The 23420-nt window shown below is 50.5% G+C and overlaps 2 protein-coding genes across 7 annotated transcripts in view; one reads left to right on the forward strand and one right to left on the reverse strand.

The window, feature by feature from the left end:
- Positions 1-5215, forward strand: part of Tmem175 (transmembrane protein 175) — a 20384-nt gene extending 15169 nt beyond the window's left edge. For all 4 annotated transcript variants that reach the window (XM_026785052.1, XM_026785053.1, XM_005359672.3 and 1 more), the window contains 7 exons: positions 482-533; positions 802-837; positions 1486-1569; positions 1895-2059; positions 2776-2854; positions 3132-3267; positions 4401-5215. In XM_026785052.1, coding sequence (XP_026640853.1) covers positions 482-533; positions 802-837; positions 1486-1569; positions 1895-2059; positions 2776-2854; positions 3132-3267; positions 4401-5067 — 1219 coding nt within the window. In that variant the 3' untranslated portion in view covers positions 5068-5215. The remainder of the gene's footprint in view (positions 1-481; positions 534-801; positions 838-1485; positions 1570-1894; positions 2060-2775; positions 2855-3131; positions 3268-4400) is intronic.
- A 387-nt stretch (positions 5216-5602) lies between these two features.
- Dgkq (diacylglycerol kinase theta) lies at positions 5603-19460 on the reverse strand. 3 transcript variants are annotated; one of them, XM_026785051.1, is made up of 23 exons: positions 19119-19460; positions 16845-16924; positions 15138-15237; positions 14770-14855; positions 14568-14693; positions 14184-14337; positions 14033-14107; positions 13852-13952; positions 13469-13698; positions 13297-13387; positions 12804-12858; positions 12608-12669; positions 12150-12300; positions 11696-11734; positions 10857-10966; positions 9259-9410; positions 8898-9046; positions 8608-8786; positions 8249-8349; positions 8012-8158; positions 7803-7914; positions 7566-7718; positions 5603-7290 (listed from the first exon to the last, which is right to left on the reverse strand). In XM_026785051.1, exons 1-23 carry the CDS (start codon positions 19369-19371, stop codon positions 7192-7194), a joined length of 2805 nt encoding a protein of 934 aa, XP_026640852.1. In that variant the 5' UTR covers positions 19372-19460; the 3' UTR covers positions 5603-7191. The 3 variants fall into 3 exon arrangements, 2 of the variants coding, with proteins under 2 accessions (XP_026640852.1, XP_005359728.1); XM_005359671.2 differs by having other exon boundaries at positions 10857-10972; XR_001229219.2 differs by lacking the exon at positions 8249-8349 and having other exon boundaries at positions 10857-10972.
- Positions 19461-23420: the final 3960 nt, after the last annotated feature.

The raw sequence follows: 23420 nt of genomic DNA on the forward strand, positions 1-23420 counted from the left end.
AAAAAAAAAAAAAAAGTTAAATTTTAGCCTGGTGGTGGTGGCGCATGCCTTTAATCCCAGCACTCGGGAGGCAGAAACAAGCAGATCTCTGTGAGTTCCAGGCCATCCTGGACTACAAGAGCTAGTTCCAGGACAGGCTCCAAAGTTACAAAGACACCCTGTCTTGAAAAACCAAAAAAAAAAAAAAAAGTTAAATTTTGTTTTATGTGTGTGCCAAAATCAGAGGATAGCTTGTAGGATTTGGTTCTCTCCTCCTGCCATGTGGGTCCAGGGATCAAACTCAGGTTCTCAGGATTAATAACAACCTAAATAGCAACCTAGTTTTCTCATCAGTCCCACTAGGTAGTATCTTAAATTTGATCAAAAGTAACATCTTTAGTGATGCTTTAGCTAGAAAATACTGTGGGAGGTGCATTTTAATTTTAATATTATCGGAGCCATATTTGAATGATGGCCCATCTTCTCTTTTTCCTAACTTTAGATTGTTCCAGGTTGTTGGGAAAATAGATGATACACTTGCCTTGCTTAACCTGGTGAGTTATTGTTGTTTTGAAAAATGAGTTTAAGGTATGATTTAGCCCTCTTGAAAGATAGGAAAGGTATGGGTCCCCATAACCTGGATTCTGTCCATTCCTGGAAGTTCCTCAGATAGCCTGTGGGGTCAGTCTGTCCAGGACAGGGGCACAGGCTTCTTGGGTCTAGTGCCACAATTCCTGTAGATATATTGCTGCCTTCCTGGAGTGTCCCTTACTCTCTAGGCTTTCTGGTGACTGTGACCTCCCTTCTTTCCTTTCACTACAGGCCTGCATGATGACCATCACCCTTCTACCCTACACAGTGAGTAAAAAGATCATCTCCCTGCGTGCCTCACTGAGCACATCTGTGTGTGGCAGTCCTTAGAAGTGTAGGTTCAAGCCAGGTGGTGGTAGCACATGCTTTTAACCGCAGCACTCGGGAGGCAGAGGCAGGCAGATCTCTTTGAGTTTGAGGCCAGCCTGGTCTACAAGAGCTAGTTTCGGGACAGGCTTCAAAGCTACAGAGAAACCCAGTCTCAAAAAACCAAAAAAGAGAGAGGCGGGGGGTGCAGGTTCAAGTCCTGGAGTACAAATTACAAAGAGAGTTCCAGGGAACCAGTGGTTGGGGCTGAATAAAGAGGAAGGAATTTAGGACTCCTAAAGGCAGAGGCCACTGAGAATGTCCCTAATGCCCCTTCCTCCCACCTGCCTCTCTCCATAATCTCCACAAGCATTTAAAATTCTAATATAGGCATTATAGCTATACAAAACTATAACATAGATAATTCAGACCTGAAGGATTTTACATGAAGTGAGTGATACTGGCTTTAAAGGCCTGAAACAGTGGTTTGCAGAGCTGAATATACCCATGCCCAGCCCCATACCCTCGTCCTCACACTAGGACAGTTTTCTTCTCAGTGCAACCTAGCTCTGACAGCCTTTTGGGGGCTTGTGGGGGTTCTTTTGACAGTTTTCTCTAATGGTGACGTTTCCTGATGTGCCCCTGGGCATCTTCCTGTTCTGCATGTGTGTGATTGCCATTGGATCTGTGCAGGTAGGGACATGGGCGATGATGTGTGTTTGCCATGGGGTGTGCAGGTCAGGTGCTAACATCCTGATGTACATCTCAAGTAGGGGTCTTCCCCATAATTGCAGCTGGGATGTGGCATACCCAGGGCCTCACAGTCTTAGAATAGGATGAAAATTTCTACCTTCTTCTTGACCCCAGCCTCTCAGAACTTCCCAGGGTAGGAGGCCATCAAGGAGGGACCCTCTTGCTCCTAACCCCTAAAAATGTGTTGGCCCAGGGGTTAACTGGTACTTCTCTACCTGCTGATGGTGCCCTCTAGCCTGTTTTGTTTGTTTTGTTTTGACTACAGGCACTCATTGTGGGGTATGCGTTCCACTTCCCACACCTGCTGAGTCCACAGATCCAGCACTCTGCACACAGGGCCCAGTCCCGACGGCACATCCTGCGCCTAGTCCTCCGTGGCCCAGCTCTGTGTTTTGTTGCAGCCATCTTTTCTCTTTTCTTCTTCCCCTTGGTGAGCACTGAGAATCTCAGAAGAAGTCTTAGCACAGCTGAAAAACATCAAGGCCACTTAAGTACTATGAAAGTACATTGAATTTTAAACCATAGTATCCTAAGAATTGTGGAAAAAGCAAATACTAGTTATTTTTAAATGTTTGGTAATAGGCACGAGCATCTTCACACATGCATACAAACAAAAAATAATAATTAAATGTAGTTAAAATTAACTAAGTAAAAATTAATGAATTTTGGTAAGCATTTCAAGACCTTGGCAGGTCATCTTCTTGTGAGGGGATAAGGTTCCAGCTGAGTGGGTAGGAGCCAGGGAGCCCAGAGACTTTTAAACTACAACAGAACCGTACATAGGAAGCATCTAGCCAAGCAGCCCTTGACTGGAGAGGTCACAGGTAAAGTATCTTTTCAAGCCCATTCCCTTTAATTTCTTAGTTGGAATGCATACCTTCTGTTGTTGCGCTGTTTCCATTCTTTATGTATTCTGGATACTAAATTCTCAGAAAGTACACGACTGGTATGCAAAAGGAAGATAGCTCTTCCTTTTGGGATTAAGCCTTTATACACAGTTCGTTTCCATAAAGGACAGTTCTCTTTATTTTCCTTTGTTGCTCCTGCTGTCCCTCCATCTGTGGCAGAAGAATGGGACCAGACTTCAGGTGTGAGCAGTTGAGATTCCCAGGGAAACACCCTGACCTGTTTTCTTTCTTTCTGTAGTCATATGTGCTGATGGTGGCTGTCATCTTCCTCCCTCATGTCAGCAAGGCTACCACCTGGTGCAAAGACAAGCTCACGGGTAGGTGACTGCGCACAGTAAGCATGTTGGAAAGTTCTCTGATTGGGAGAACTTTCTGATTGGGAATAAGGCATCAGTATGTGATGGCCCTTCTGGGCTGAGCCTTGGTCTGGTGGCGGGTTTGCTGGGCCCTGGCTGCTTCTTGCCCCTTAAAATCTCTGCATCATTTCACCTCCTGACCTGTTTATTCCTGTCCCCTTGGAGAAGAGGGCAGTGATAGCCACACTGGTCTGACAGTCCCCCACCTAGGCTGTTTCCTTCCCTTGGCATGTCACAGGCCACAGGGAGTCTCCAGCTCACAATGTGGAGCCCTTCAGTATTGATCTGCACGCACCTCTCAGCAAAGAGCGGGTGGAAGCTTTCAGTGACGGTGTCTATGCTATCGTGGCCACACTCCTCATCCTGGACATCTGGTGAGGACCCCAACTCTGCTATTTTGGCCCATCTTCCAGGTGGTAGTATGTCTTTCAGTGTCTTGTGCGTACCTGCAGATTTATGTAGGCGCCCTCTTCCCCCTCGACCTGAAAGCACAGGTGCTAGGGAGAGAGACCTTGTGCTCTCTGTCCCGGGAGTATTCAGGCAGTTCCCTCAGACCTTCTCTTCCATACCTCTATGGCTTCTGTCTGACCTGGCTCCGATACAGTACTGTTGGAGCTCTAGTTTGGGTGTTCACTTTTATTCCCAAGTGCCTCTCCCATCCTACCCCTTTTTTTTATGCCCTTGACCTCATCTAGTCTATGGTTCCTCAGTCATATTCCATTGCATTCTTATTTTATTAAACATGTTACAACTCTGGTTTTAGATTCTGCATCTGACACTATGGTTCTCCTGATACTTCTGAGTAGGTTTTCCTATTATAATTTGTGAATTCTTATTAGCTAGAAGTAAATATTCACTAGTACCTGATATCCTCAGGTCTTAGATTTAAAGAATATTCCAGAACAATCTCCTTTTGCTTCCATTGCCAGGGCTGAAGGACTCACAGCTAAGAAGCCATGTTAGGGCAGGAAATTGTAGCCAATAGAAGGCTGCCATCTCCTGCCTGGAGTCTTACCTCATTTGACAGCCCTCAGGCTCTTCTCTTTTGCCCTCACTCATGTCTCTCCTTCTGGCTGATTTGGAGAAAGCAGTGGGCACTTGGGCGTCCTGTCGTACATGTCCAGGTGATGGGTTCCCATTGCTAGACTCTATGCTTTAATACAAGCTGCAAGGTTCAGGATAGCTGTGGAGGCTGTCTTTTATAGGCACCCTACCCTCAGAAGGCTGTCCCTGGCCAATGAACCAGAACTATCTGTCAATTCCTGGCAGTCAGATAGGGCCACCAGTTGGCAGAGAATATATATACAGGACTGGCTAAATTTGCATTTTTGAGTGAAGAAGAGTGGTAACTGATTAGTATGCTAAATATATGTAAGCAGACATAGGAAACATTTGTGTACTAAAGATCACGTCATTAATCTCAAATTCACTTATGTTGCTTGTCTATCCCGGGGATCCGGCCATCTTTGGGAGGCTATTACAAATGCCATCTGTTCATACTTCCCAGTGAGGACAACGTTCCGGATCCCAAGGATGTCCGAGAGAAATTCAGTGGCAGCCTTGTGACTGCCCTGGGTGCATATGGGCCACAATTCCTGGCGTACTTTGGCTCCTTCGCCACAGTGGGTCTGCTTTGGTTTGCCCATCATTCACTCTTCCTGCATGTCCGGAAGGCTACACAGACCATGGGGTTACTCAACATACTGTCACTGGCCTTTGTGGGTGGCCTCCCTCTGGCCTACCAGCAGACCTCAGCTTTTGCCCGACAACCCCATGATGAACTTGAGCGTGTGCGGGTCAGCTGCGCCATCATCTTCTTTGCCAGTATCTTCCAGTTTGCCATCTGGACTGCAGCCCTGCTGCATCAGACAGAAACACTGCAGCCAGCTGTGCGATTTGGTGGGCAGGAGCATGCTTTCATGTTTGCCAAGCTTGCACTGTACCCCTGTGCCAGCCTGTTGGCGTTTGCTGCCACCTGCCTGCTGAGCCGGTTCAGCACAGCCATCTTCCACCTCATGCAGATTGCAGTGCCCTTTGCCTTCCTACTGCTCCGTCTCCTTGTGCGCCTTGCCCTGGCAGGCCTTCAAGTCCTGTGGGACCTCCGGCCAGAGCACCCTCAATCAGACCAGGGTGAACCCGAGGCACAGTCTCAGCTCTTGCCTGCCCCCTGCTAATGCCAAGGAAGCTACATCTGCCCATTCCAGGCGTACTGTAAGGGGTTCTATGAAGATGGCTCAGTAGAAGTCTGTGACCTTGGGGCTGTGGTTTTATTGGCTTGAGTATTGTGTACATTGTGAAATATCAAGATCTATTTCAAGATTATGAACATTGTTCACATTTTGCAGTAAGGGGTTTCATGGGAACTAATTTTATTGCTTTTACCCATTTACTTTCCTCCCTTTCCCAACACTGCCACGGGACGTTACCTTCTGACTAACCTGAATAAGCTCTTGAGGCTGTCACTGAGGTCATGTTTGAGGCAGTGGCACCCAGCCAAGATCAGAGGTCCGTCCCTTTTACTTGCTATGTCCTGCATGTGGCCACACAAGCCATCCTTATGCTCAGAACCTTCAGGCAGTTGAGTCTGGGCTAAGTCAGGCTGTAAAGTTGCTGTCTGGCTTACGTCCTCACAAGTGCAGAGCTTCCCTGGTGGGACTGATAGTTTCTCTGCCCATTCCCATACCAGTTGTTAGACAGACAAGAGGCAACTACAGGACAGCAAAGCCCACAATGTATTTGGCCCAGATATAAGTTAGATCACATTCAGGTAGTGATAAATTACACACAGAGACAGAACACACTCCACAAAGTGACAGTCTCACCTAATACAGAGGACATGCTACACTGACCTTAATTTACAAACAATTCCTATAGATTGAAATAAAAGTGAAAAACTACATCACAATTTCTTTCAAACGTGGAAAATGATGTAAACACGAGGAACATCTATACTGAGAACACAAATGGCTATCTGATGCACTTGTATGAACTTTTGGCAAAAGCAGGTGAGGGTATGGCACAGTGGGCCTATGAAGCTGCCAGCCAGGAATATCCCCTGGTCCATACCATAGCCACTTCTGAGAGTGGCACAAGGCCAGGATCTAGACCTATTTACTCGTCTATGGGGGTAAGCATCACAGGCTGCTTCCCACATAGGTCCTTCCCCATCTAGGGCTGGGGCTGGCCCACTGACATCTTTGGCCCCTGTTTCCCCCATCTTTTCACTTTTTGGGAGGGGTTTTAATTCTACAGCCCAGTCAGTTCTTGAGCATGCTATTCTCTTGCTTTAGTCCCCAAGAAATGAATTACAGACATATACCACCAGGCTTAGCTAGACAGCTCATTCTGGGGTACACTCCTCTGGGGTCTGAGGTGTGACAATTGAATTCTTGGGTGCATGGAAGAGACAGCTTTGTCTCATTCTGTGAGCCTGATGCCCCTAGCAAGGTCTGGCCATCAGAGCTACCTTGGTTTGTAGGAGCCAGAGTAGCAGCTCTGCATCTACAAGGAAGGGCTGCAGGCTGGCAAACAGCATGTATATAAAGTGCTATAAGTTGAGTCTAAGGGAGCTTTAGCCGCTCCACAACAACAGATGTTATTTACACATTCCTCAACCAGGTTCCACCTGGCCCTGTTCTGATCCCTTCTTGGCACTAGGTGCCCACTTGAGGGCCGAGGAGAGACACTCAGGCCCTGGCACACACTCCAGCTCTGACACATGGGTGACACCTGAACTTGACTAGCCTCCCCTTCCTAGGTATAGCTTTTCAGCTCAGGGCCACCAGCTGGATGAGCCAAGAGGACTTGAGGATACCACACCCACCCAGTGGGTGCAGGAGGAACAAGCAGCATTCTGTATCTACTAGGCCAGGGCCTAACAGGGCTACTAGCTGCTTTGAAAGAACACAAAATAAGATCAGAGGACCCACCTGGATGGCCCGCATCCAGAGGTGTTGGGCTCAACAGGCTCTAAGAGAGGTTTTAAAGGAAGAAGTGTGACTAACAGGACCAGCTTCACTGATCCTATAAGGACCAGTCATGTGCAGAAGACAGACTAGCCAGAGCTTCATGCCCATGCCATATAGACCAGTACTGTGGCAGTGGCCAGTACCTACCCACTCCTAGGTTTGCACATGACATTGGATAAGGATGAGGTATGGTAACATCCCAAGACCCATGAAGATGTTATGGTCAGTGGTATAGCTAAGTCCATCTGTTGGCCAGCCAATGTGTGACTTGGAACAGAACCAAAGATGAGAAAGGCTGGGTAGTTGAGACCCTTCATCTTGGCTCCTCTATTAAGGATTGCTCTCAGGAGCAGGCAAGGTGTCCACTCGGGTTTCTCTGATGTTGCCAGCCTTCCTGGGCTTCTGCTTGGCCTTCCTCAGCATGTGGACCTGTTCCAAGGCAGGGTTGGAGGGTCAGAGGACCAGAGTAACATTACAAGTGATAGCTCTGGGACCTCTGGGCCAGTGAATACTTCTTGGCTCCATTCCACAAAAGAGGGGCAATGACTTCAAAGAGCTGGCTGCTTTCTCCAGGGTCTCATGACACCTGGAGTCTGGGAAGGCCAAAGCTTAGACCCACCTGGCCCTAGCTATTGTACCACATCAGCCTACAGTGGCCCTAACCCTGACCCATCTTACCTCTGCTCTCAGCCTTGCCAACATACCTTAGGGGCAGTAGCGGAGATGATCATGTGCCCTGGGGCCTGAACCCAGGGCTCACCATCCACTTGTACTGGAGTAGCCTTTAGGAGTGTAACACGGAAGTAGGAGCCCTGGGCAATGCGGATTCCAGAGCGCAGCCCACCCTGGACTTGGCCCTGGGCAAGACAAAAGCTGAGCTAGCTAGTGGGATCCAAGGGGTACCACAGGGTCTGCCCACCAGCCTGCCAGTGAGTGCTCACCATGTGCACGACACCTGTCACACCCACCACCTCCAACAGCCCGTCGTCTATGCGTGGCTTCTCAAACCTTGAGTCGTTGTCAGAGCCCCAGAGGTCAGCCCCTGAGCCCCAGCTGCCCCCAAAAGATGAAAATACAAAGTTAAGCATGGACCAGACACAGACCTAGTGCCTGGTCCAAACTGCAGTCTCTGAGAGCCCAGCCCCAGCACCTGGGGATGTTGATAAAGATGAGACCCTCAATGCTGGGTAGCTCCACCTCCTGCTGTTCCACCTGCAGCCGGATCTCCTTGTGTAGACTTCGAGAGTGGCTGATCTTCTGCAGCCCGACCCGCACATATACACCCTTGTTGTGGAACCTGCCATGGGAGGCAAACACCCTGCATTACCAGGTAAAAGTTGCTGGCTGCTGTGAGTAACCTGGTCCCCCAGTCCTGCCCTACTAGTACCTGCTTGTGAATTTGCCAGGCTCCTCCTCACGTGCCTGGTGGAAATCTAGGCTGAGCTCCGCATCGATACCAATGCCACAGTAGTTACTCATCTGAACAATCTGGAGACAGGGCATAATAACCAGGATGCTGGCCAGCCACTCCCAAGTGTCCCAAATTGTGACAGCCATCCCTAACTGTTGTCACCAATGCCCTTTCCTAATAACCTCTGCTTAAATGCCACAACATCCCCAGAGAAGGCAAAACCCTACAACCCCACAGGCTTGAGTCAGCAAGCTCCTGCTCTGCCTCAGGAGGAAAGATGAGCATCAGCAAAGGGGGAGTCAAATGTAAGATCCTAGCAGGTGCAACACTGGTACCTTGGGTGGCTCCGTGTCTACCACACTGTTCTCTGTACTATCAGTCTCATGAGCATCCAGCAGGATTGTCCAGCGATCCATGAGCACAGCATCAGCCTCATCCACAGACACCAGCACAGAGAATGGGTCCTCACCACTATAGCCTGCCCCCCAACGGAGGACCCGGCCAAGGTCATTCCCTAGGAAACAGGAAAGGCAGCATAATCCACATACCACCATAAATCTCTAGCAAAACCCATAGTAGGGGGCAGCCCTGAAATCCCATCTTTCAAGTTGATGGCTAAGCCCACCTGTACCCAGGGGCAGGATGGCCACAGATGGCTCTGGGCAGGCCAGATGGCGCCTTGTCTCCTCCAGGGCAGCGAGCACCCAGCCCACGGTGCCATCTCCACCACACACCAGTACCCGAAAACAGGGCACCTGAGAGAAAAGGTGGAACCTGTGTGGGAGACAGTGTTCTGCCACTACCTCCTGGCTGCCCAGGCCAGGACCTGGCCACTCATTCTTGTCCTGGGCAGCCCTTTCCTTTTCAGATGTACATCTCTGGCCACACAGAGGATTTAATGAGTCCAGCAGTGCCATTTGGAGTTCCTACTAGCTGGAGACTGGTAGGGGTTGCTCTTTCCACAAGTCAGAAAACTCCAGACTCACCCAGGAAGAGGTCCCCCGTTGGTCAGCTCAAAGACCTGGTGTGGATTCAGTAGCTTCCGGAAACTGTAGAGCAGCTCTCGGCCTTTGAGGCCCCCGCTCTTTGGGTTCACAAACACGAGGAGGGGGCAGCAGTCAGGAGGCAGCTTCGTGTGCTGAGAAGTGGGGGACTGAATTATGTTGCGGTCAAGGTCCCACATAGGAATTGCTTAAACACTGTCCAGCCTCAGATTCCAAGCGTACTAAGCCATAGCCAGACCTTCCTGAGGCTAAGCAACTCAGAATATCTTTTCCCTTGAGAGCACCACCATGGCTGCTTGGAGCTCCAAGCATAAATGCCAGGGACATACTATGACATATGTCAAGGGACCATTCCTACCTTGCTAGCCATGAAGCCACAGGCCCGTGTTGGAAATCCATAGATCCTGGAGTGAGAGGCCTGGCTCTTGCAAAGCTACCAACATAACCTTTGGAAGTCAACAGCTTCCAGATCCCATTTGCCACATGGCAGCCAAAGGACTCAATTTACAGGGGTAACCACACATCTCTTGCTGGTCGTGGGGACAAAATTATTTTCCCCATACATAATACCAAGAGATAGTCCCTAGACACAGGCTGGTTCAGGTCCCTACACTGGTGTTGGATAACAGGAGACATACAAGCCAAGTACAGACACAGGATGGACAAGGACACACTGAGATGGGTACCTGCATTCGACTCTTACTTGCTGCAGGGCAGACAGCTGAGAGGAAACAAACTGAGTATGGCTTCATGCTTAACTGCCACAGAGCTAGTTAGGACAGTGCCTGGGTAAACATACAGGGGACCCTATATCCTTGGGCACTGATGACAGCTACTTTCAGGGCAGAACCAGGAGAGACTGGTAGGCACTGCCTGAGCTCATACCACTTGAATTCTGTTTCTCTTAAACTTGAGTCTGAAGTAAGGATCAGAATTCAGGATATAAGCAGGCCATGGACACCTGCAGGTACTTTGTGGGGCGCAGGCATAAATCCTTCGGGCACTCCTCATAGGCAATTCCTCTGCCCTCTGTTGCCCTCTGAGTTTATCTCTTCCCAGCCATTGACAGGTCATAAGAGTGGTATCTGAAGACGGGAAGCTCCACCTATTGGCCAGAAAAACCCTAGGCACAGGGCCACCTGGGTTGGGGCCAGCATCAGACTCTAAAGGACGGGGCTTGGCAGGATGTAGGCACATGGTCACAACACAACCTGGCCTTCAGTGGGGGTGGAGCTGTGTCCTGATTATGTGTATAGTGTTCTGCCTGCATGTATGCTTGCACACCAGAAGAGAGCGCCAGATCTCATGTGGCTGCTGGGAATTGAACTCAGGACCTCTGGAAGAGCACCCAGTGCTCTTAACCGCTGAGCCATTTCTCCAGTCTACCAGCTTCGGTCCTAAGCATTATCTCACTTGTGTCAGAAACCATGTACGAGCACTTACTCTCTGACCTCTGACCCTCCAATGTAAATTGTCCAACCTTGTCCCTTTTTGGCTGTTATATGGTAGGCCAAAGCGGCACATAGCAGCCACCTGGCAATGAGGACATGGTCTTGGGTATCAGAGTCCTAAGCACTTACCAGCACGTCTGGAAGCACTAGTGCAGTCAGGGGCCGGCCATGCACTGCTGTGTCTCTGGCCAGCATGTATAGCCGCTCAGCCTCCGCGAAGCAGGTGACATCCAGAATTACTGCACCTGCCACAGGTGGGCCAATGCTCAGGGTGGGTGTCCCATGCATCCCATCCACAAGGCACTCAGTGAGGAGTCCTGTGTATCCTGCCCCCAGGTGCCCAGAGAAGGGTGTATTGTACATCCTACCCAAATGGTACTCAGGGCAGGGTCTGTCTTATGAAATCCACCCCCGAGATGGCACACCCACAAAATCTCTCCTGTGTACCATGCCAACCAGGCACTTAGGCAGAGCCTCAGCTACCAGTCTCAGCCTAAGCTCTGACCACAGCCGGCTCATGTCAGCTGACTAGGTCGTATCCACAGTAAGGGGCCACTCTTCCAGCAAAGTACTTCCACAGAGGGCAGACTGAATTTAGAATCCAGCAGTGGGTAAAGTGGTTCATCTCCCTGACCAACCATACTCATACCCAAATCTAGTACCATGAGCACTGCATGGTCTCTGAGTGCCCTGGGGTCACCCACCAAGAAGGATGGCAGTGCATCTGAAACCTTCCTTTCCCAGTGAAATATGACGGCCCATAAAGGTGTCAGATTTAGGGAAACAGCTAATCTCAGCCACATTGTAACAAAAGCAACAGATGTAAACCAGAAAAAAAAAAAAACAAAAACAACAACAACAACAAAAACGAACCCAAGGGATGATTTTAGACATGTGCATCTAGAGAAGGGAGTAAAGTTCGGGCTCTTCTACCCCGCTCCAAGAACATCCACCAGACATCAGCTCACCTTGTAAGGAGTAGACGTGACTCACAGACACCACAGCAGCTGCATAGACAGTTTGCAGTCAGAGTGGCATATTGAGACCTGGACCTGACCTCCCAATCTAGGGCCAGCCTCCCTTCCAAGGACATCTATATACAGCCCTCCCAAGCAGCCTTGACCCATCCTTTGGGGTCAGCCCCCTGGGAATTACCCATACCCTATTCCCAAACAAAGTCCTCGACTCCTGAATGTACAGGGACCCCCCTCCCCCCAATAAGAAGCATAGTCTAAATAAGAAACAAGAGGGGGAAACAAGAAGCCTCTCCATAAGAACCATATTGACTGGCCTGGGGTGGGAACTGAGCAAGGGCTTCAGATGGTGCATGAGGAGGCAAAAGAACTTGGGTTTAGCACCATAGCCCCACTGCCCAGTCAGGACCCTCTCCCAGCCAGAGCCCTGAATAGCCCCAGGTCACACCTTTGGTGGCCATGGCCTCATGCAGCAGGTTGCTGTAATCCTGGGGGGACAAGCCAGGTGGCAGGCCACCCACGAACAGGGAGACATGTGGGGTCATGGCCCTGCTCTCGGCCACGTAGAACCGCGTCTGGCTCACCTGGCGCACAGATGTCTGTAGGAAGAACAGGAATGGGGAAGGCTGGGCAGCAGTGCCCACAACGCTTCTCCATCTCCCCCCCTCAGCTCTTGAGGGAACTAACTTGGATATTCTTGAGACTCAAGGCCTCTCAGCTAGAAATCGGTGCCATGTTATAGGGTGCATTGCCAGCCAGGGATATCAGCTGGCTGGGGAGAATATGATGTCTGTGAAGAAATGCCCCTCTGCAAGCGGCAGGTGGGGGACAGCCTCAGTGGCATTCTTCTGGAGGCCATGGCTAAGGGCTGGAGGTCCCCTGGAAGTACTGTCTATACCCACTGACCTGTCGGATGTCCCAGAGTCGGTCTAGCAGAGGTTCCTCATCCATCAGCACTGTCCTCTGGACTGTAGGATAGAGGGATATGGCGTGTTAGCACTGGGTTCCACCTTTGCAGTCTCCGGGGCAGGTGGGGATGCAAGTGAATCTAGGTGGCCCAAGCCTGTTACATAAAAGGATCTGAAAAATGCAGCTCACTTACCTTGTCTGCTGCTCATGAGCACCTCAGTCAACTGGAATTTCTCCTGATCCTCAACCTACACAGTATGGGCCAAACATCAGGCCTAGAACAGAGCTCCGGCCGCGCACCGCAACCCCGGTCTGCGCTCTATGTGCTAGGCCCCAGTTCACGAGCTTTGGGCAAGGGACTGGAGGTTGAGAATACAGACGCAGAGACAGACCGACACACAGACCTTCAAACACTGATACCAAAAGCCCATCTTTAATAGCACCATGGAGGCTTAAATACACTGCAGTCAATGGCCAACATGTGAAAAATCCCATCCTCTGATCCTCTAAGCTAGGCACAGCTTCTAGTAACTTTAATTAGAAGGTTCTAGCAGGGAAAAGCAGCTGAAAGCCAGGACTCAATTAGTCCCAACAGCTCCCACAACCACAGGACATGCAGAGGAATAGTAGCCTGGCCCATTGGGCAGGTGACCCCAAAGTTGGGTGGGAATGGTCAGTGTACATACCTGCCGTCCAAGCAGTGGGAGAACCTCCTGAACCACGGACCGTGCTGTACTCTGTGAGTTCACACGGATAGACACGTAGGCCACACCCACCCTGCAGGGGACAGGCTCAAAGTTTGGGCTTTGGATCCTCACCCTAACCCTCCCTCATCAGATCCTGTGCTTTGAGTCTTACTTGAGCCAGGCAGGGTAGATCTTCAGGATCTCCTGGGCACGAGGCAGAGACCTGATGACCCAGGCCTCAGGCATGGAATCTCGGGGCCCAAGGCCTTTGCTAGCCTCTTCCTCAGTGGTCCCAGCCTTCCCCAGGGCCTGGGCATTACTGGAGAGTGTGGTTAGGGGCAGTGCCTGCAGCTGGAAGTCCCTAGGGTCCTCGTTGATATAGAAAGCCCGAAGTGCTGCCTCCTGTAGAGGGCAGAGCCAAGTGTGTGGGGCCAGGTTAAGGAACCAGGTGAAGGAGACAGGTATAGAGAAGCCAACTGAGAAGGGTGCCAGGTAAGCTGGGGGCTCCAGGCACGGCAGTGTGTACTATACTTCTGTGCGAAGGCCCACTCTTACCATCACCTCCTCATTCTGAGCCAGGCGGGAAACTGTAACCAGGCGAAACTGATTTCTCCTCACGGAGTCGTTGCCATCAAAGATCTTGAGGGTCTGTTTGGCTAGGCCAGAGGGGAGCAGCTGAGAATCTTGGGGGCCTGGAACTAGGCGGGACAGAGTGACAGCTAAGTGGGATACTTACTGGATTCTGTAGCTGTCGGCATCTCTCTGCCCACACCCATGGCAGCACTTCCATCCAGGCCATCATCCCCATCACCTGCAGGATGGACAAAACCCTGTACTCAGTACCTGGCCCAGCCAGGGTACATCCCAGTCCCACTTCTCTGTCTCACCAAGCTCCAGGGTCATGGCCTCCGGGATACGGAAGCAGTGCATCTTGCTGAAGTTTCGGGACAACAGGCGCACACACGAGGGAGGCAGTACCATGGAGCGTAGACGCCCAAACGTACACTCGGGAGTGAGTGCTGCGGAGCACACTGAGTGGGCCTGGCAGGACAAAGGTATAAGTCTGGCATCCTGGGCAGAAAGCGGGCCAATTCCACATCCACCCGGCTACACACCCATCTAGACGGTGCACAAAACCAGAGGGGCTACTCCATAACCCAGAGAACAGTAGGATGTAGACAACTTAAAGGAGCTTTCCCCCTCCCTCCTCATACACCCTGTCACGGAGCCCACCCCTATCAGGGCCCCATCCATCCCATTCCCATGCCCACCTGCACACCACACCACTCGCAGCGTACACCAGCCAGCACATCTGAGGAACCACACGTCTTCCTACAGACCTCACAGCGTGCGCCAGAAGGCAGGTTCCCCTCCCGCCAGTGGTGGTGATATGTGTCCTGGGGACGGGGGAGGCAGTCAGAAGCTCAGCCAGCCGAACCCCTAACAAACCTACCCCAGTACTTGTACACTCACATAATCCTGCTGTCCATCCTGGTGGCACTGACGACAGTCGCTGCAGGCGAAGGGCACACAGTCGGGGTGAACGTGCAGCTCACACACTGGGGGGCGGGCAAGGTTAGGGGCCTCTTGCCATACCCTTGCCATCCTCACTGACCTCATGGCTTGGGCCGGCTCCAACCCCAACCCTTGCCATCCTGAATCAGCTTCTTTTAGACTGATTGCTTCTTGCCTGGTAGCCCCCCCCCCCCAATTAGCCTGATCCTACTACCCATGCACTTAACAAACCACGTATAGAGGAGGGCTGAGCTACCCAGGGCAGCAGAGACCAAGTCCCTTGAGCAGTGAGCTCAGTTCCAAGGGGACCACAGGCCCAATGGTACCTTCACAGCGGAGTGCAGGAACCTCCAGGCTCTTGCGGCAGACCACACAGAACTTGCGCTTATAGAGCCCAAGGGAACCAAAGCAGTGGGCTACAGGGACCTATAGGGGCAGAGCAATCCTCAGATTTGGGCCTGCTGGTCCTGCTGCCTTATCTCTGGTAGCCTTGTGAACTGGCCCAGCATCACCTTCTGGTAATTGCTTGAACAGAGGGGATCATCTCTCTTCCTTCTTCACCTTCACAGATCTATAGCTCAGGTCTTGGTTGGGAGTATCTACCTCACTAAGCTGTACTACCGTGAGATCTGGACTGGGACTAGCCTGGCTGACTGTTGGACAGGTGAGCAGAGAAAGGACTCAGTAACTTAACATCTGTAGTACAGTAAGCACATGTAATAGAAGTCCACCTGACATCCATTCCTCACTCCACAGGCCAGCAAGACTGTCAACTCCCAGACACCTGTCTTGGTAGGTTCAGGAACTTCCAACAAACCCCAGATCTGCCCTTTGGGAGGCAGTTACAGTGACTGTAAACACGTGACAGTAAATCGCTTTCCCATGAACACAGATTGGAAGGGTCAGGTCTTAACTTGACTGGTCCTTAGCCCAAGACTTAAAGACTTAGCAGAACAGAAAAACTACACAGTAGAAGGATAGTATGTGTGTCCAGGATGGAAGATGATTTTTATTTTCTTTTTAAATAGCTACATACTCTGAAAATATTTACAATCTTACTAATTTTTATTTTAATTCTCAAGTAAAATTAAGAATACATTGAGATCATTTAAGTAGCTATGTCCTCAACATGTTCACGAGGGCACCACTCTGGCAAGCACAACACCCTGAGAGGACTGCAGCCAGCATCTCTGGATTTTTGTGCTCACACCTAGTAATTAAGTATCCACTAAGTAGCAATGTTAAGGGAAAGCTGACAGTGTTACAGACACTGTCAGCTTCAACTTCTGCTTACTGCGGTGCCTTACCCACGGCTGGAAGGCAGGACCCACATTCTAGTGCAGACAAGGGCAAGCTCGGGGCAGCAGAGGTGCCAGTGAAGAGGCTGATGGGAAGTGAGGCCGTCATGCTCGCCTGCTTGAACGACGTCTAGCTATGCTACTGTCTCTACTACCATTACTCACAGAAAGGAAGTCTGTGCCCTGTCTTACTGCCCTCTCCGGGGCTCTGCAGAGGAAGGTCAACAGCCAGAACAAACTCCAAGGCTCTGAGGCTTTTTACATAAAAATGTTACACCCTCTAAGGGTTTAAGTGTATTTGTGAAAAAATACCCAGAGATCCCCTGTTGTCTTTGCCCATTTTCCAATGTTAACATCTTGCAAAACTGGTCATTGTCACAGCCAGAGCACAAAGAGTGCATGCAGCCTAAGCAAAGTACCCAGCCTCCTGGACCCTTCATTTGGTCCTTTCGCAGACACATCCACTTCCTCACCGTGAACCTCTGATCTGTGTTCCTCTGGCTTCCTCATTCGGAGTGTTCCATAGACAAGTATGTGCCCTTCGACACTGACTTTCCTCAGTTCTCTAGAGATCCATTCAGGGTGCTCAGCTCATCGATGGCTCCTTCCTTCTGACTGTGAGCAGGACTCTGCCCTTTGCTTCCTAACTGTGATGTGGCTAAACTTACAATCAAAGGATAGCTACAGATCAGCACTTAACCCAACGAAAGCCATGTGCGCTGCCCCCACACTCACCCGGACTAGACTTGGAGCAATGCTTGTGCACGGAGTCTTCACCTGCTTCAGGCACTTCTCGTGGGACATGAAGTTGCATACTGCAGGGAGGAGAACTGTGTGAGTCAGGCCACCTTGCCACGCAGCCCCACGGGTGCTCAGGAAGTGAGAGGTCCCAAGACGCAGCCTTTGTCAGCATACCAGTCAGCGTGGTACCCTAGCCCTGTGCCACTTAGTGTCAGGGACATTATTCCTGTGACCTCTGTCATTATGGAACAGGCAGTAATACCATCCTCAAGAGCACAAGGGCCAGATGCTACAGTGGGACCACGGTGGGAGATGAGTGTGCCCTGCTATCTTGGGAGTGGCCCATGCCCCTCACACTAACTCGGAACTCCCATGTCTCTGAGGCCAATAGAAGAGCAGAGAGATGAGTTTCCAAAGGAAGAGTGCACATGAAGAGCTGTGGGAGGGGCACAGGACTTACAAAACACACGGGGGTAGAGGGGGGCTTGTTTCCAGGCCTCAGCACAGATAGAGCTTCAGCGGTGAAACAAACGTGGAGATATACAAGAGCGATATAAGCCTGTTTAACATTATCAAAGCCAGGCCAGGACAAGAGAGTGAGGGTCTGGCCCTCCGCAGATGGGAGGAGGTTGTAGGAACAAAAGGGCATGACCACTAAGAGAGCCTAAGGAGCCAGAACCTATCCAGAGGTCCCCAGCCTATCCTTCCCTTCTGCTGAGACCCCAGATACCTCCCTCCTAGGAAGGGACAAACACTGGAAGGAGACTGGGGCTTGTGAGAAGAGTAGACGTCTTTCCCAGGCACTCCATTTACTCTTGGAAGGTCTTGCCAGTTGGCTCCTTTGTAGGCCGAGGCAGTGCCTGCTGTGTGCAGAACACCTTACATGCTCCTCAGGTCGAAGGGCTCTGCCCACACCACTGTGAGGGCATCTGCTGGAGCCCCAGCCCATTTCCCCACAACGCTGCCTAGAAGGGGCTCTGCACCCTTGCCTGAGGACCAAACTCTAGGGCCATTATACCCCAGGATTTTGCCTGGGTTTCCTGACTCCATAGATCTAGTCTCGGTACCTGGTGTCCACCCTTAGACTTCAAGTTCTACGCTCATTCTCTGTCCATTCTACAGAGACCCTAGGTCTAGACTCTGACCTGCAGGCCTACTTCCACTAACCACGTTAGACTTAGACTGGAAACTTTGCTTTCTGTGGCTTTCAGCCATAAAGTGAGTCAGGGAACAACCCTTCTACCTGAAACCCTGCCTCTGCTATCCTTGTAGGTCCTGGAGTATAGCTTCAAACCTGCAGCTAAGTCAGTGTACGAATCACAGCCTTCATTTTAGAGGGACTCTTATGTTACAAACGGGCAAAGTAGGGCAGTATAATATGTCTGATCTGACAGAAAAACCAGGTGACAACTCCTATCACTGGTAGCCCTAAGGTGCCATGACAACTAGACATCCCCACTAGCAGACGACACTCCTGTGTGAGGAGCTATGACCTCAGTGATCTCCCTGAGCAGGACAGATGCTCCTTAACCGGCTCCACCTGGTCAGGACACTCTGTCAAAGGCTCAGATGCCTCTCTTAGTCTTGGGCTGTGGGTCTCAGGGCCTGCCTCCTCACAGGAGGAAGAACACGAAGAGGGCCAGCCACAGAATTACAGAGGTGCCATCCTCTGCCCTGCCCAGCCGGCTTGGCAGCTGGGTGGGAACTGTGTTTGGACATGCCACATCTGTAAAAAAAAAAAAAAAGTCTGGGCCTGGCTCTCCAAGCAGTTGAGCCGGAGCAAAGCAGCACTTAGTCCCTCTGTGCACCAGCCTGCACTTGGGACAAGAATGACCAGGCCTATGGTTCAGGCCAGCCCTGCTTATCCACTCCTAGTGTACCAGTTGCTTAGAAAGCCAGACACGAACAGCAGAGGGACCCCCATTGCTTAAGGTCTTAGTCCTGCCTTCTCTATGCCCAGGCCCAGCAACTGACTCAACACACACCTTGCCTCTTGCAGCCACGTTGGATTCCAGCCACAGCATTGCACTATGGCGACTCTGTCTCCACCTTCCACTAGGAAATCCTGAGATCCCAGACCAAGAGGGGTCAGACCCGGGACACCCCTCCTTTCTACCCCTAAAAGCAGGCGTCACCTCCAAAGGGACGTCCTATTCAAACAAGAGACTGTCTCTAAGGTCACTGCCAAGAGGGACAGGGCTCAAAGGTTAGGGCAGTGTCTCCGGGAGGAGGCTGGGAGCGGCCTCAGCAAGCAGAGTGGACTCTCACCATCGCACAGGAAACCGGCTAGCCCCCAGATGAAGTCCGAGCAGAGATGGCAAAAGGTGGGCTTGGTGAGTGTCACCTTGCGGAAGCTGTGGCCGGGCGCTGCAGGACCAATAGCTCTGCCGGTCCTCTCTGGCCCTGACCCCGGGCGTGCGCGGCCTGAGATGCCCAGTACAGGGCTGCCGGCAGGGCTGCCGAGACGTGGGGAACCGCTGCCGGGCCAAGTCCGGGTCCCAGGCTCAGCTGCCGCCTCCATCCGCAACCCGACCACCCCAGCTCCAGCTGCGCGCTAAAGCCAGGTTGGCGGTGTAGAGGGCCCTCGGCTGTGCCCGCTCTCAGCTTCCGACTGCGCTACCTAACGCGCAGGCTCGCGTGGGAGGGGCCCGAAAGGAGAGACTGGCCAGGGCCTCCAGAGGGGCGGTGCCACCCTGCTGAAGGCGGGACCTTTGCACTAGGAGGAGGGACGAGGTGGCCCACAAGTATTCGATGCGTCCTCCAGCGTCAGTTGAGAAAAAAAAAAAAAAAAAGGTCTCAGGACACTGGATATAAGGCCTTTGCTTGTACAAGCAGGAGAGAATCTATGGGAACATTCATAGCTAGCTGGAAACTTCAGTGGGGTTTCCACAAGTTCCCTTACCCCATGGCAATGAGTTCCCAGGTCTTTGAGGACCTGCGTGCAAGGGAAGGGCATCCACAGTAACCACAGTTTTGTGCTGTCTACATGATGCCTGTGAGTTTAGACCTGCAATCGCTCTGCCCCCATCGTTAGTGGTCCTCAAGGGCCTTGCTTCTGTAGGTCCTGGTTTGGAGTTGGGGAGACCCTACTGGCATTGATGGTCCAAGGAACTCCTGGCCTCTAGCCCAGTTCCCAGAGACCACAGTGGGGACCTGCAGAATCAGTGCATTAGGGGTTAGGGGAAGGAAACTACGATAAGAATACTATCAGCACAGGTTAACAACGCCTCGATAGAGCCACTGCGGAAGAAAAGCCTGAAGATAAGTCAGAAACTCTTGAGATCAAAACAAGGAAGCCTGGCTTGAAGAGCTTTGCTTCCCCAAGAGAAAAATATAATCCAAGAATGGCCAAAAGGCCGAGGGAAGACTCCTGTGAAACTGGGAGAGCCTTGATCCTCCATTGCTTCAGGACTCACTCCCCACTCTGGGCAGGCCCAGATACTGGGGATGCAGCGTGTTTTCCTGAAGCTGTGTCTGGGGCAGACGGACCACAGTTGATTAAAAGGCCAGGAGCAGTCACTGGCCAATGGAGAACTTAGGACCAGGTAAGGAGAGTTCAAGAAAAGTATACAGGCAGGGGACTACTAGTGCAGACGAGTGGCTGAGCAATCAAGGAAAAGACAGGGCGGTGGTGGCACAGGCCTTTAACCCCAGCACTTGGAGGCAGAGGCAGGTCAGTCAGTTTGAGGTCAGCCTGGTGTTGACGGTCCTCTCGTTGTTTTACTGGTGAGTTCCATGAATCTTTTTTTTTTTTATACCAGTGCAAATTGAATTGTGCAATAAGTGCTGGTGGCTCAGGTTCATAACCAGATTTTTACTTTTTTTTTTTTTTTTTTTGAGACAGGATTTCTCTATATAGCTCTGGCTGTTCTGGAACTCACTCTGTAGACCAGGCTGACCTTGAACTCAGAGATTCCCACGCCTCTGCCTTCTGAGTGCTAGGATTAAAAGCGTGTGCCACCACCACCCTGCTCAGATTTTTACTTTTATGAATAACATTTCTTGAACATTCCATTCTTGTACCTGCATGGCCCATGCCCAGATACTCATATGACTGGAGTTACACAAGAGGTAGCAGGGCACATTTCAGTCACGTTAAAAAATAATACTTGTTATGCCCAAACAGAGGAGACCGAGCCCCATATGTAAAAGCAAAGAGCCTTTATTTTAATCAAGTTTTCAAACTCAGTCTCTCCACAAATCAATGTATCAGAAAAAATGGAAAGTCCCGAGCTCAATTAGAATTGGTTTTTTATAGTAGTAGAGGTGGGGGTGAGGGCTCTCTGAGGTTCAGGACTCCTGATTGTTTGACATTTGTCTAGGGTGTTGTCTGGCAGGTGATTCTATAGTCCGGCAGGCGACCTACCTACAGCTCTACAGCGTTGGGACGTTAGGCATTTCCTTTGAATGGTCTGCCCTTAGGTGGGGGTCAGGTTATCTCAGCTTGTGTTTCTTTCCTGCTACCGGGTATTGCATCAGGGTAAACTACTGAGACTCAGGCCTCTTAATTAATTTATCGATGGCCAGAGTCCCAGGTGATAATGGTTGGAAGTAAAGAACTTCCTTTGGGTGACCTGCCCAGACTTAGACTTATCGTGGCTGGCCCCCAACTATACTAAACTGCCAGGCATTGTGGCACACACCTTTAATCCCAGAGGCAGAGGTGGGAGAAGGGGGGGTGAGGGGGGTGGGAATCTCTGTGAGTTCAAGGTCATCCTGGTCAAATGACGTGGAGCTACACAATGAGACACTGTCTCAAAAGATAAAAATACTAAACTGGTTCTACCAGTTGTGTGGAAGACTCTCTAGGCTGCAAACTCTGCTGACTGTGGACCCTCAAATTTGTATTCTTTGGTCTCTGCTCATATTGCAGGGGTATCTCTGATGTCAGAGGACCTTTACCCATCTTATTTGTTTGTCATTTCTGGCTATGCTAATGAAGCCTTCACACATCTTACTGTCTTCTGCTGGGCCTTTTGTTCTCACTGGCAGGGATCTCAGGAACTCAGGTACTTGTTATCTGCATTAGTTCTGGCACTGCAGACCCTGAAAGGAATGCTGTATCGCTGCCCTCAGGGGATAGAAAGGTTCTGCTAGCTGGGGCACTTGATTGACACAGGACCTTATATCCTGCGTGGCTCCGCTTACAGATACCTTGTTTAATAAGTAACATATATATAGCGATTCATGACGTTCTTCTGTGGCCTGGAAGTGCTATCACTTGAAAGAAGCTTCTCTAAAATATCTTTTTCTGTAAGAATACCACAACCTAGGGAACAGGAGTCAGCACTCAATCCTGCACTAAGACCACTTCTGTGACTAACAGAAACAGGAAAGTGTGGTGATGCAGATGAACAGGGAGTGAGAATCTGCATGTCAGGAGCTCAGACTGGTATGTCCCCAATGACATAAAAGCACAGTAATATTGATTTGGATAACACAAACACATTTAGGGAATTTGCAGATTCAGGATCTGTGGACATAGTCCTTGAGGCCACATCTCCCTTATAGCAGGGCAGTCCTTCATAGTCTTGAGAGCAAGAAGCCCTTCACTGTCACCAGTATGGGTGGCTCATGATGTTTCTGGCTCCATTCATGTCTGAGTGACCACACTTCCTTTTCTCCTGAGGACCCATGGGTCATCCTGCAGGTCACTTCATGCTCCTGTTTGTAGGAGAATGTGGTTAACCACACACAAACAGAATGGTGGGAGCACCAGCCATTCAGTGACCGAGTCCTGTTAAATGACAGTTCCCGCAAAAAAGATGGCTAGGCCAGTACCATAGAACTCTTCCACTTGAGCAGCCTAAAGTGAATGTTCCTCCATGAAAAAAATTATTATTACAAAATTTGGTATATATTTACTTGGTGTGGGAAGTCCTTCTGTTTATGTGTTGCTTGTATTGGTTAATGAATAAAAAACTGCCCTGGCCTGTTGATAAGGCAGAACTTAGGTAGGTGGGAAAAAATAAATGGTGTGCTGGGAGGAAGGAAGCAGAGTCAGGGAGATGCCATGGATCCTCAGTCTGAGATAGACGTGTTAGAACTTTGCTGGTAGGCCAAGACCTCTTGGAGATACACAGATTAATAGAAATGCGTTAAATTAAGATGTAAGAATTAGTCAATAAGAAGTTAGAGCTAATGGGTCAAGCAGTGATTTAATTAATACAATTTCTGTGTGGTTATTTCAGTTTTGGGCGGCCGGGATAAATAAGCAACCCTTCCTGCAACATTTACTCAGAAATAGACTTGGGAGTGGCACTATTTAGAGGTGTGGCCCTGTTGGAGTAGGTGTGACTGTGTTGGAGGATGTGTGTCACTGGGGGTGGGCTTTGAGGTTTCAGAAGCTCAAGAGAGGCCCAGTGACTCACTTGCTCTTCCTGCTGCCTGCAGACCCAAATGTAGAACTCTTAGCTACCTCTCCAGCACCATGTTTGCTTGTGTGCTGCCTTGCTTTCCACCATGACGATAATGGACTAAACCTCTGAACTGTAAGCCACCCCCGATTAAATGTTTTCTTTTGTAAGAGTTGCCATGGAGAATCTCTGAGTTCAAGGTCAGCCAGTTCTA

This window comes from Microtus ochrogaster, linkage group LG1, assembly GCF_000317375.1.
Source record: "Microtus ochrogaster isolate Prairie Vole_2 linkage group LG1, MicOch1.0, whole genome shotgun sequence".
Lineage (NCBI taxonomy): Eukaryota > Metazoa > Chordata > Mammalia > Rodentia > Cricetidae > Microtus > Microtus ochrogaster.

Excerpts from the sequence above, each read along its gene's own strand:
- Dgkq (XM_005359671.2), bottom strand. The coding sequence starts at position 19,371 with ATGGAGGCGGCAGCTGAGCCTGGGACCCGGACTTGGCCCGGCAGCGGT. Across the intron at positions 14,694-14,769 it reads AGGATGGACAGCAGGATTAT|GACACATATCACCACCACTG; the intron begins GTGAGTGTACAA and ends CCCCGTCCCCAG. Across the intron at positions 12,301-12,607 it reads GACTCTGGGACATCCGACAG|ACATCTGTGCGCCAGGTGAG; the intron begins GTCAGTGGGTAT and ends TTCTTCCTACAG.